Source organism: Lolium rigidum, chromosome 6, assembly GCF_022539505.1.
Source record: "Lolium rigidum isolate FL_2022 chromosome 6, APGP_CSIRO_Lrig_0.1, whole genome shotgun sequence".
NCBI lineage: Eukaryota > Viridiplantae > Streptophyta > Magnoliopsida > Poales > Poaceae > Lolium > Lolium rigidum.
The window spans coordinates 99,105,207-99,116,399 of record NC_061513.1 but is presented as its reverse complement, the minus strand read 5'-3'; the positions used below and the strand labels follow the sequence as shown (position 1 = coordinate 99,116,399).

The 11,193-nt window shown below is 49.0% G+C and overlaps 2 protein-coding genes across 2 annotated transcripts; both read right to left on the bottom strand.

Moving 5' to 3' along the window:
• Window positions 1-2,212: 2,212 nt before the first annotated feature.
• Window positions 2,213-3,912, bottom strand: LOC124668489 (ammonium transporter 2 member 3-like). Its single transcript, XM_047205617.1, has 3 exons — window positions 3,262-3,912; window positions 2,857-3,142; window positions 2,213-2,757 (listed from the first exon to the last, which is right to left on the bottom strand). Exons 1-3 carry the CDS (start codon window positions 3,910-3,912, stop codon window positions 2,213-2,215), a joined length of 1,482 nt encoding a protein of 493 aa, XP_047061573.1.
• A 3,863-nt stretch (window positions 3,913-7,775) lies between these two features.
• On the bottom strand, window positions 7,776-10,893 carry LOC124665063 (probable phytol kinase 2, chloroplastic). Its single transcript, XM_047202466.1, has 6 exons — window positions 10,568-10,893; window positions 8,879-8,946; window positions 8,678-8,809; window positions 8,444-8,559; window positions 8,142-8,256; window positions 7,776-8,060 (listed from the first exon to the last, which is right to left on the bottom strand). The coding sequence occupies exons 1-6, from the start codon at window positions 10,868-10,870 to the stop codon at window positions 7,883-7,885; spliced, it is 912 nt and encodes a 303-aa protein (XP_047058422.1). The 5' UTR covers window positions 10,871-10,893; the 3' UTR covers window positions 7,776-7,882.
• Window positions 10,894-11,193: the final 300 nt, after the last annotated feature.

Below are 11,193 nucleotides of genomic sequence, written 5' to 3'. Positions count from 1 at the left end.
TTTGGGTCGCCCGGTTGGAGATGTCCTAAGATCACGCTTCAGTTTGTGGCTACCCAAAGACTTTATAGAAGGGGCGATTTTTCTCCACACCACGGCCAATGATCGATTTAACTGACCAAAAGTGCAGTTGTTCGCCTTTCCCAACTTGCATTGTATTGCCGAGCAAAGATGGCAGGCAACTCATTTCGTACCTGCAAGTTAAAACTCGCTCAACGCCTCCATGATCTCTTGTTATCAGTTCCTTGCAGAACAGCGAGCGCAATCTTGCTCTGAGACCGTGATTTTCAGAAGATGTCGATTCGCGCTCGGAACATTTGTTCTTCTCAGAGTAAACTTAAGGCATCTCAAACGGAGCGACGTGAGCGACCGTTTTCGTCCACGAAGAAAATGCGTCTGGGACTAGACTCAGCGGCCCGACGTATAGTGTACGGACTGTCCGCGGAGACGCAAAACTGATCCAAATATGCGTCTCGAATGCATCTCTGTGGACGCTGCACGGACGCGCCGAGTATCCGCTCGCGTCTGGCGGACGTTTCGTCGGGCCCGCCTGGCAGCGACTCTGGCTCGATGCGTCTTCTCAGGCACGCCAGTGACTGGCGCCGCTGCGTCGCTTCGGCAGTCTGCGGCCACATTAATGGTGATGTCTCGCCTGCCGAGCGGCCGCCTCCCACCTCTGCCAACGAAGTAATGGCGATGCCACACGTGCCGCGCCCCTCACCTACCCCCGGTTATATAGGGCGCACGCTTGTCTTCCTCATCCACTCCTCCTCACAAACCCTAGCCGCCACAACCTCCACCGTAGCACCACCTAGCTCTTCCTACGATGCAACCAGCCTGGCGAGGAACTCCATGGCGGGTCCAGGAAGCCGGCAAGGTGGTCGAGGCCGCGGGGGTGGCCGCCCCCGGGGCCGGGGCCGCCGAGATGGAGCAGCTACGGCCCCACGATCGTCGTCGCCTGCTCCGTCGTTGTCTTCGCAGGAGGACCGTTGCTTCGAGTTCCTCCTCTGCATCGACGAGGACCCCCTCGGCATCATGCGGCTCCCGGACAAATTCGCCGAGTTCGCCGATAGCGTCGAGCCGACCCAGTTGCAGCCACAGGCCAGCTGCAACTTCTTCCGGTGGCCTTTCGAGGTGTTGTTCGACGGGCAGGGCAAGATGTACTTGCACACCGGGTGGGACAAGTTCACTCGCGACCTCGCTCTCGAGCCCGGCTGCCAGCTCACCTTCCTCTACGAGGGGGGCGGCGAGAAGATCGTTAAAGTGTTCGACGACACATTCTGTCGCAGACACTACAACACCGGCGAGTCCGGCTAGGACACCGACAGTTAGAATTGTTAGAATGTTCTTTCTTGCAGCGAATATGGCCACAAGCCAATTAAAGCCGTTAGTGGCGATTTCCGGATGTTCGTCCTCGAAAGGACCAACAGGCCTATCATTACCAGCTGGATTTTTCAGTTTGGGTGATTAAGAGTGCTGAAAGTATTCTTTCTCGGCAGCAAACATACCAAATCTGCGATGCCAACACTAGTTAGGTTTCCTCATTTTGCAATGTTTTAACTATGATTAGTTTGTGTAAACCATGTTCCAAACTATGTATTAGTTTGTGTAAAATCATGTTCCCAATTATATATTAGTCTATGTAATATTTGCAACTATGTTTAAATGAGAAAGAGAAAAAATGTTGGAAAAATAATATGCGTCGGGCTGCTAGAGACACCCCAAACGCAAACGGACGACCATTTTCGCGTCCGCGAGGCGTCGAAACGAACGCGCGCGAACATTTTAGGCGTCCGTTTTGCCCTTAGAGCACGTGTCAGGTGTGCATGCTTGTGTGGTTAGACACAAATCAGACCCGAGGAAATGGGAATAGCAATACTCTGGCCATGATTGCTGAAGCTAAGGCAAACTATGCTCAACAACAACAAATCAGACCCTAGGAAATGGGAATAGCAGTACTCTGGCCATGATTGCTGAAGCGAAGACAAACTATGCTCAACAAACAGCAATGTCTGGCGAGAACAGAGTGGAGAAAGCACAAGACATTAAAACTACCTTGAATATTGCACGAATCTACAAGATCTTTAGAAAAATACATCGCTGACTATCTTGTAACATTCTGTTGCCATTCAGTCTCAGTTTCAGTTCAATAATAATTGCATCTAGTCCAGCAAAAGCAACAGATGATGACCGAACGTGCTGCTCCACTAGGCCGCTACAACTGAACGGTGACACCTCGAGCTCCCATGGCTGCGAGACGCTGGTCCACCGTCTGGTCGCCAACCACGTTGGACCTCGCGGCCGCGCGCCGTGACACGTCGAACCTCTCGCCGTCTCCCCAGAGCGCGTAGGCCTCCTCCCCGTGCGCCGCGTCGTCGCCGATCTTGAGCTCGTCGTCGGGCATGCGCAGCGGGATGACGAGGCCCACGCAGAGGAGGATGCCGGTGGTGACCACGACGTTCCAGACGACGACGAAGAGCGCCGCGGCGAGCTGCTTACCCACCTGCGCGATGCCGCCGCCGTAGAAGGCGCCGCGCGTGCCCGGGACGTGCGTGTGCAGGGAGGTAAGCTCCGGGGTGGCGAGTAGCCCCGTGAGGAGGCCGCCGAGGAGGCCGGCGACGGCGTGGGTGTGGAACACGGCGAGGGTGTCGTCCACCTTCTGCAGGAGGGTGGACCGCTTGTGGAGGACCATCATGGTGAGCCACGGCATGCTGCCGGCGGAGATGCCCATCAGCATCGCCGCCCACGTGTGCACCAGCCCTGCGAGCGCGACATACCAACACAACACAAGAGAGTGTGATGCTGATGCAGAAGGAATAAACTGACAGTCTACGATTCGGACAAGGATCTGGTACGTACCTGCGCCGGGGGTGATGCAAACGAGTCCGGTCATCATACCCTGCACGGCGCCGATCACGGAGGGTTTGCCGAAGAAGATGACGTCCAGGCAGGTCCAGGTGAGGAGGCTCGCCGCCGCGCTGACGTTGGTGTTGAGCACCGCGATGGACGCGGTGAGGTTCGGGGCGTACGGCGCGCCGCCGTTGAACCCGGCCCAGCCAAGCCACAGCAACCCGCCGCCGACGATCATGAGAAGAATGTTGTTCGGCGCGAATCTCTCCCTGTCACTCTTCATCCTCGGACCCACCTGTCAGAAAGACGTGGTTAACAACGAAGCGCCCCGGAAATGTTCATCGCCACACGACTCCACACGTCTTGCGTACGGAAAAGTAAACCCGGCCGGCGGCTCATGATCTGTACACGTACCCAGTAGGCGGCGGTGAATCCGGCGACGCCGGAGGAGAGGTGGACGACGTATCCGCCGGAGTAGTCGATGACGCCCCAGTGGTAGAGGAAGCCGCCGCCCCAGAGGCTAAATGCGCAGACGGTGTAGGAGAGGAGCAGCCACAGCGGCGTGAAGGCCATCCACGCCCTGATGTTCATCCGCCCCAGCAGCGCCCCGGCCAGCAGCACCAGCGTGATGGCCGCGAGCTGGAACTGGAACAGCACCAGCGACGCCTCCGGGTAGAAGGGCTGCGTGGGGCCCACCTCCAGCTTGCCGCCGGCGCCGTAGTGCGCCGTGGCCGGGAAGGACGCGCGCGCCACGAGGAACTCCTGCGTCAGCGCCGGGCCGGCCTTGCCCCAGAACGGGAAGAGGCGGTCGCCGAACGCCATGCGGAAGGCGAGGAGCACCCAGACGATGAGCGTGGAGGCGTAGGCGTAGAGTGCCATGAAGGCCGAGTTGACGGCCCACTTCTTCTTGACGATGCTGCCGTAGAGCACCACCAGGCCCGGCATGGACTGGATGCCCACGAACGTCGCCGCCGTCAGCTGCCACGCGTTGTCGCCCTTGTTCAGCCATTCCGGCACCGTCGGGAGGTCGGTCGAGTACGGGCCCGGCAGAGGCGGACTGGCCATTGCTCGCTGCTACGAGTGATGTCGAGGTAGGTTCACGATCGTTGCGACGCGGCTCCTCGGCGTTGCGCGCGTACAAGTAAGCGCGCGGCTGACCGGCAGCAGTTGGTGGGGATCGAGTACGTGAGCCCCATGAACACGACACGAGCAGCCCAATTGGCATTCCCATTCCATTCCATGTGAGTTTTTCTGTACTTTCTTCTCGCCCGTGCCGTGCGCGTTTTGGCTTCCTGTTTTCATTTCCAAAAGATCTTCAGGTATCCTTTGGGTTGTTCCGTTGTTTGATTATTTATTATGAAAATTCGCAACAACTTGTAGTTCTGGATCTCATCAATCGGGGTTAGGCTCGGTCCTCCAGGAGTCCATGAGATCTGAACCAGAGTTTTAAATTTCGGTACCAACAACACGTCGGTTCACTGAATTTAGACGCTTTTTTAACAGCATTTGCTTCTTAAAAGGGATCAGAATGTTTTTCTGAAGTTTTTATAAACCTTAAATATCGGGTTCGCATGTGGCAGGGGAGATGGCGGCATCAGCCGTATGAACAGAGTTTGACAATAGGCAGCATCAACAACGAAATGCAAGTTTGACACTAGGCTGTCTTGCATTCCTCTCGTGACTAGCCGCGAGTTGAAACTTTCTTTCACGATCGACCGTAGTGAGAAGGTCATGAGAGCATCTCTAGCACATGATATAGATATATCTTTCTATTTTTAATAGGTGATCCCATTTCTTTTCACATGCAGCCTATCTACCTCATCAAACATCCTTGACCAATCCTAACTTGCCAAGTCATGCGAGCCTTACACCATCATTGACCATGTCATCCACCAACACCAAGTAACGTCAACCCCACCATTATGCTGCTCACAAACCGGCCCATTACTTTCTTTTGTCTCGTGAAATATGCAACCCCTTCCTCTTCTCCATTGGTTAATCTCCGTATGGTGCACTGTACTTGACTATTCCTCTCCCCAACAATCTGAGCACACCATTACGGTTCCCTCCATTAATACTGCAATTGAAACCTCCACGTATTGAGGACCTCTCCTCTTCCTTGGGGTTTACTAATCCGGAAATGCTCCACACACGACAAACTCAGTACGATGAAATTACGATGGTCATTTTCCTTTTTTTTCACTGCAAGCAAATGTAGCTGGGCGAGCAAAAGTCATCTCCTCCACTTCCGACAATCTCAGCCAGCGCTAAGCCCCGGCCGTCTCCCTCGCCTCACCCAGCTTCTTGTATATATAAACTGTCATACACATGACATTGGTCTAAAAATAGATCGAGATGATATTGATGTAGGAAACGGTCCAAAAAATTTACACCGCGTGCAAATATATCTCCTCAAAGGTGAATATCGTAAAATAACGGCCGCGCGCAACCCCCAACTGTCACTCTGTCATTTCTCCGCTCCCCACCCACGTGAGCTGCCACTGGCCGCACACTGGCAAAATCCGGCCCGCCGCTGCTGGATATCAAGCAACCGTAGCTAGGGATGGCCGGAGACGCAACGTCACCTTGCTGAAAATCCGTCGCCCGCTAGCCTGATTTCGGCTCGTCGTGGCCATCTATCAGCCGTCTGTGGGGCCATAGAACACCGGTGACCTTCGACCAGCCGTCCGAGAGCTCACGCACGGCCGAGACCGGCCGGAGTGGACGGGTCACTGACCGGCTCCGCCTCGCGCCCACTAGGCGTGCCCCAGTCGCTTGCCGACCCCGTCCTGCCTCGGTCGCCCCGCGCCGACGTAGCTGAGGCTACCGCCGGCCTCCGGCGCCTCTTTCGTGCCGCCGATACATTCACCTACCACTGCCACCTGCGGAGCTCCACGTTGCACGACTGTTCTTGACAGTTTGTCAAAGGTGAAAATTTTGCCCTTTTGCTTGCAATATTTTGCTTGTAATTTTATTTGTGTTAGTTTTAGTTAATTGATACAACCATTTGACAAATGTAAATGAGTTCGAGCTCCTATGACTACACGACATCCAACGAAGAGTTTGACATGGAAGAGGAAGAAGACATCGCAATGGCGCTTGCATTGCACGCGCACAAGAACAAGTGGCCAAAGCATTGCAGTCCAGTCCTCGACCGGGAGACACTGAAGATACCAGCGAGACCGTGTGGGCCGCTTCATTGAGTGATACCACACGATCCGTGATAAAGATACCCATGAAGATCTTCATAAATAATATCCCAAGAAGATGTGGTGGGCATGGTGGAGGAGGCAACAAAGGGGTGGTGGTCGTCGTTGAATTATATGATGAATTATGTGTCTCTTGATGCACTTTGACGTGTTTGTGATGAACTATGTGTGTTTGTGAGCTGATTTGTCTGCAACTTGATGATGAACTATTCGTGTAATAATGTTAAACTATTTGTGTCATGTAATATTTAGTATTGTTTGGATTTTATTTGTCTTTTCAAAACATTCAGGTATGAGTTTCGTCTATATGTTTGCAAATCTAAAATCTACATCATCTGCTTGTCTTAAGAGGAGAGGTCATTAAGTTTTGAGAGCAAAAGAAGGTGATATAAAAAAAGACTAAAAAGGAGCAAAAACAGGATGTAAATTATACATCATCGTGGAGATGCTACGAAGGAAGCTCACGTTGTGTAAAACTTGTAGCAAAAGGTATACGAACAGGTACGATCCTATAGGGAGGGAGAGGCGGCGTAGGAGCGATCTAGGTTTTCTATGCTTCTCATCGGCGACGCCGCCGGTCGTCCCACCTCGGGTTGTTCTTGTGGGCATTGCAGCTGCACCAAACCACAGCTCCTCACCAAAGAGAAGGTTTCCATTTTTTTTTGCAGTTCATGTGTCTTTTTTGGGATAGTGAGGTGGCGGCCACATCTAGAAACAGAATAAGGTCTTCACCGCCATATCCTCGCTTCAATGGTGTGCTTAGCACGGCGATGGCAAATTGAGTTGTTTGTCTAGCAGATCTTCTAGGATCATGTTGTTTTTCGTGGCCGTTATTACTTTTTTAGGTCTAGCTCTTCTGGTCTACGGTTCTCGTGATTGGCAATGGTTGATGCTCTGGTGCACTGGTTCTTGGTCTTAGCACGACAACTTCTAGTCAGTCTACTATAACATGTTCTACCACGACAAGTTTTGCCCAGCTCCAGTGATAAATGTTCTACCACGACAAGTTTTGCCCAGCTCCGGTGATAAATGGCAATGACGGCAGCACGCCTTCGGCTCATTTCAATGCTTGTGGTTGTTGCTAAGTAGTCCAACAATCTACTTAATTTTTTTTATTACTTTCGGTATATTTGTACTTACTAATAGATCAATTGACCTTTTGGGGGAAAAGAAGCTCACATCTTCTTGATGGATCTTCTTAATTGGCCAAGTCGTGGCCAAATCTGGTTAGTGTAGACGTCCAGCAACAGTCGTTGGGCAACGTCCAATAGCTGTTCCTCCTAGTATGTTGTCTTTCACTATGAAGACTGGCAACATAGTTTTTCTTAAAGTGAAGTAGAACAAAACCGTAGTATCTAACTGCCTAGGCTAGCAATACTACAGTTTCAGAAAAAGTGATCCGGAGTTGTTTTTTCAATTAATTAAAAAATAGCACATTTTGAGAGATACTGAAGTATTAATATCAGTTTTTAGTCACAATCAAACACATCAAAATATTTAAAACTCTGATATTTTGAGAAACTACAGTATTGCTGAAAACACAGCCTAAGTTTTTTTCTCTCCAGAGTACACCCCATAAGGCGCACAACTTAAAATTTTGTGACTGGGTATCGAAATGGAGGGTTTTTTTTTGTCAAGAATAGAATTGCATGTTAGTGAAAAACCGGGCGAAACCCATCAGAAGCACCCACAAACACTGGGAACACTGGCCAACTCAAGTAGGCGAAAATGAACAGACTCAACTAATCTCGCACACTGGTCGATAATCTTGGTACATGTTAGACTGATGAAAAGAAATATCACAGTTCTTCCTCTGTCGCTCAACATCAGAGAATGAGGCTACCAACTAGGAATGATGTCAGAGGAACAGTTAAATTGTCATCCAGTTCTGTACTTAGGGGGTGCGACTCTACAAGTGTCGAGGCTACAGAGACCACAAGGAAGCCGAAGGCCGTGTACCAGCTTTCCTCCATAAAACCAAAAGTGTGGAAGTAATGCATGTACCTGAATAATACGAGAGAGAGCGGGTGATTCAAACAGAGCACATAGAGGGAAAAAAGGTAACAAGTGCCACCAAGTAATTACCCAACTGAAGCCAAGAAACCAGCCATGGCCATTGCTATGCTTCCTGCATATGACTTGTTGGGGTTGTATGGGAGCTTTTCTTTCCCTAAACGTCTCCCCACTATGTCTGCTATACCTGGAAGCGTATAGAAAAACATTAACAAAAGGGGAACAGCCACATTATATTTGCTTTCATCTAGAATTGGGTAGCAGCTAAATTATTTGCTGCACTGTTTCCAGTTATGGTGTGAAGGGCGACAACAGATTTTGGTGTGCATGATAAATTTGTTATACGATCTACGGCGTCAAGCATATGCACGTACCATCTCCAGCACATAAGTTGCAGATAAGTGCTATAGCAATTGGAGATGTTCTCCATAATACAGAAGTGGCAAAAGTTATAGTAGTAGCATAATACAGTGGGCCCTTGAGAAGTTCCCTGTGTTCAAGAAAAAAAACAGTTAAAAAATCAATATGCCATAGAAAGAAACAATAGGAGAACCTCAAGGAAAAATGTGTATTAAATAATCTAAAGTAGGCATATGTAAGTGTCCAACCTGCGGTCTCCAGACCGGCTCATTGATTTGACCATAGCTTCATTTTTCATAATTCCTGATCCCAACAGAAGCATCCTTAAGATATTGATCCCTGGTGCAAGTGCAGCAAGGAAAGGAGCGTACCTTCCCGAGCTGCATAAAGTATTAATTCTGAACAAGATGCTGATTTACATTGACAGTATCATTTCAGAATTTATTTACCTGAAAAGAGGCCAAAAGAGCAAGAATACCATCCCAATAGTTATATGCACAAGTTTTCTATTGAGTTTCTGCATGTAAACAAAGGACACTATCAATACAAAGTGTCTATAACATGTTGCAAATTTCAGTAGAAAATGAAGCTTATGTCTCATACATCACTAAGTTGCATATTTCAGTAATAAAATGTCACTCATACATGGTTAAACATATTTAGGCGCCAAATGTACGCCATGGCATACTGTGTTACAAGTTAACTTATGCTTTTCAGTAATGCCATCTGCAGACTCTCTGAGTTCATGATATAGCAGTATAAATGAATCGCAGACACAGGTGGGCTATGCGGAACCCCAGGGTTCATGGACTGGGTTTTTACTTGAATTGGTTCATCTTTCACTCCAACAGATGGTAGATTGTAGTAGGAGTGAGGCATCAGAGGGCTCTAGAGCAACTGAACAGATGCAGTGGAATAAAGAACTAGTGCACAGTTATCTATTACCCACCATAATCATATATAGAATTATATTTTGAATGATAGCGGGATTTGAGGATATCTCAATAACCTTCAATACTTCCTTTGAAACAATTGGGTTTTCTAAGTATGTAAAGTAGCAGCATGTACTCGGATTACCATTACTGAAAAGAAAAAAACATATGTATTGTATTGTATGCCACTGACAAATTATTTCACCATAGAGCAATATGTGCACATAATTCACCATCATATTTGTGTTAATTGCTCTGTTTATAACTCACAGTAGCAGAGCTACACTTCAACTCAGCATGCCAAATCAAGATTTTTTTTCTGAAAAAGTGTTATGCATATGCAAGTTTTTTACCTATTTATTACAACATCTGTTCCTAAATATAAGATGTTTTGGGAGTTTTGGGGGTTCAAAATGAACTCATTAAATGTCTTATATTTAGGAACGGGGGATAGTATTAAATACACCTGAAATGTCATGTGTATCAGATCATATCGTTCAGAAGATATCTCTCTGAAAGTCAGACCAAATACTTTAGCATTGTATGCCACTTATCCTGTTTAACTTGAACAGTATCCTACTATTACATTTCACAATTCTTCACAGAATATCCTTATATACCTTGGGAAAATAGATACTTCACAGGATACAGTCGTATACAATCCAAATTTCTCTTACAGCAGGTGTTAAACCGCTTCATCAGCATGAACCGAGCAAATCACTTGCAGCCTGTATTTCATGGAATAACGATGCAAATGACCCATTCTCTGGTACACACAAACTCCATCACCAGAAAATGTGAAACGACGTACTCCAACTGTGACTATCTCGTCAGAACCCATTCATGGGAAAATCGATGTATTTCTGTAAGGACCGGGAGACATAGGTGTAGCAGTAGCAACGATGCTGGCAACGGCTGTGCACCGCCCCCCGTGGCATCTGTACATAACAATCCTCTCTTCTAGTATGTAATTGAATGGCAAAACGCCTACAAAAACTGATGTAATTCAGTAGTGCCCTGGCCTCGCTACTGCTTTGTTAGCGGTAGCCCCGTTACCGCTATGGTACTACCGTTGCCATGTTACTGTTAGCAGAGCTTTTATTTTGAAACGGGACTATTAGCAGAAGTTACTGTTAAACAGAGTACACATGACATGATAACGCAGCTATACTTCGGGGAGGGGACGAAGGGCGGGCGCTGACTGACCTGCTCGAAGACGCCGCGCTTGGCGAGCTCCTCGAAGACGCGGAGGAGGCCGAGGGCGACGCCGGCCGTGACGGCCGAGGACACGAGGTCGTGGGCCAGGCTTCCGTCCCCCGGCGAGATCACCGCAGCCATAGCCGTTGGCCTCCGGCTCCGGTCGGCGGCGCAGCCGCGGCGGCGGAAAGGGAGGGAGGTCGATGCCGCGGCGCCGGTAGGTGAGCAGAGCCAGAGGGTTCTCGATCGGAGGTGAGTGTAGTGTGGGGAGGAGGAGGGCAGCGAGAAGGGATGGGCGCTGACAGTGAGCATTTCGTGCCCAGACGACGAAGACGACAAAGAAAATGCGGATGACTCTAGAGGCGATGAAAGGAAAAATCAACACATACGGAGGCTACCGGTTTCCTGAAAAATACCGGATGTCAGTTATTTTCGCTAGTGAGACAAACGGATCCCCAATTTTTCTGCTAGTGAGACAAACGGAAGTGCCTAGTTTTGCCTAGTTGAACATAATTATTTTCAGCTATAAATACCTTAGTAAAGTTCCATGTCAGTCTGCAATGAAACTTGAGGCTGCAATTAAGTTGCTTTTATCTGGTATATCTAGTGAACACAAATTGAGACCCAGCAAAATT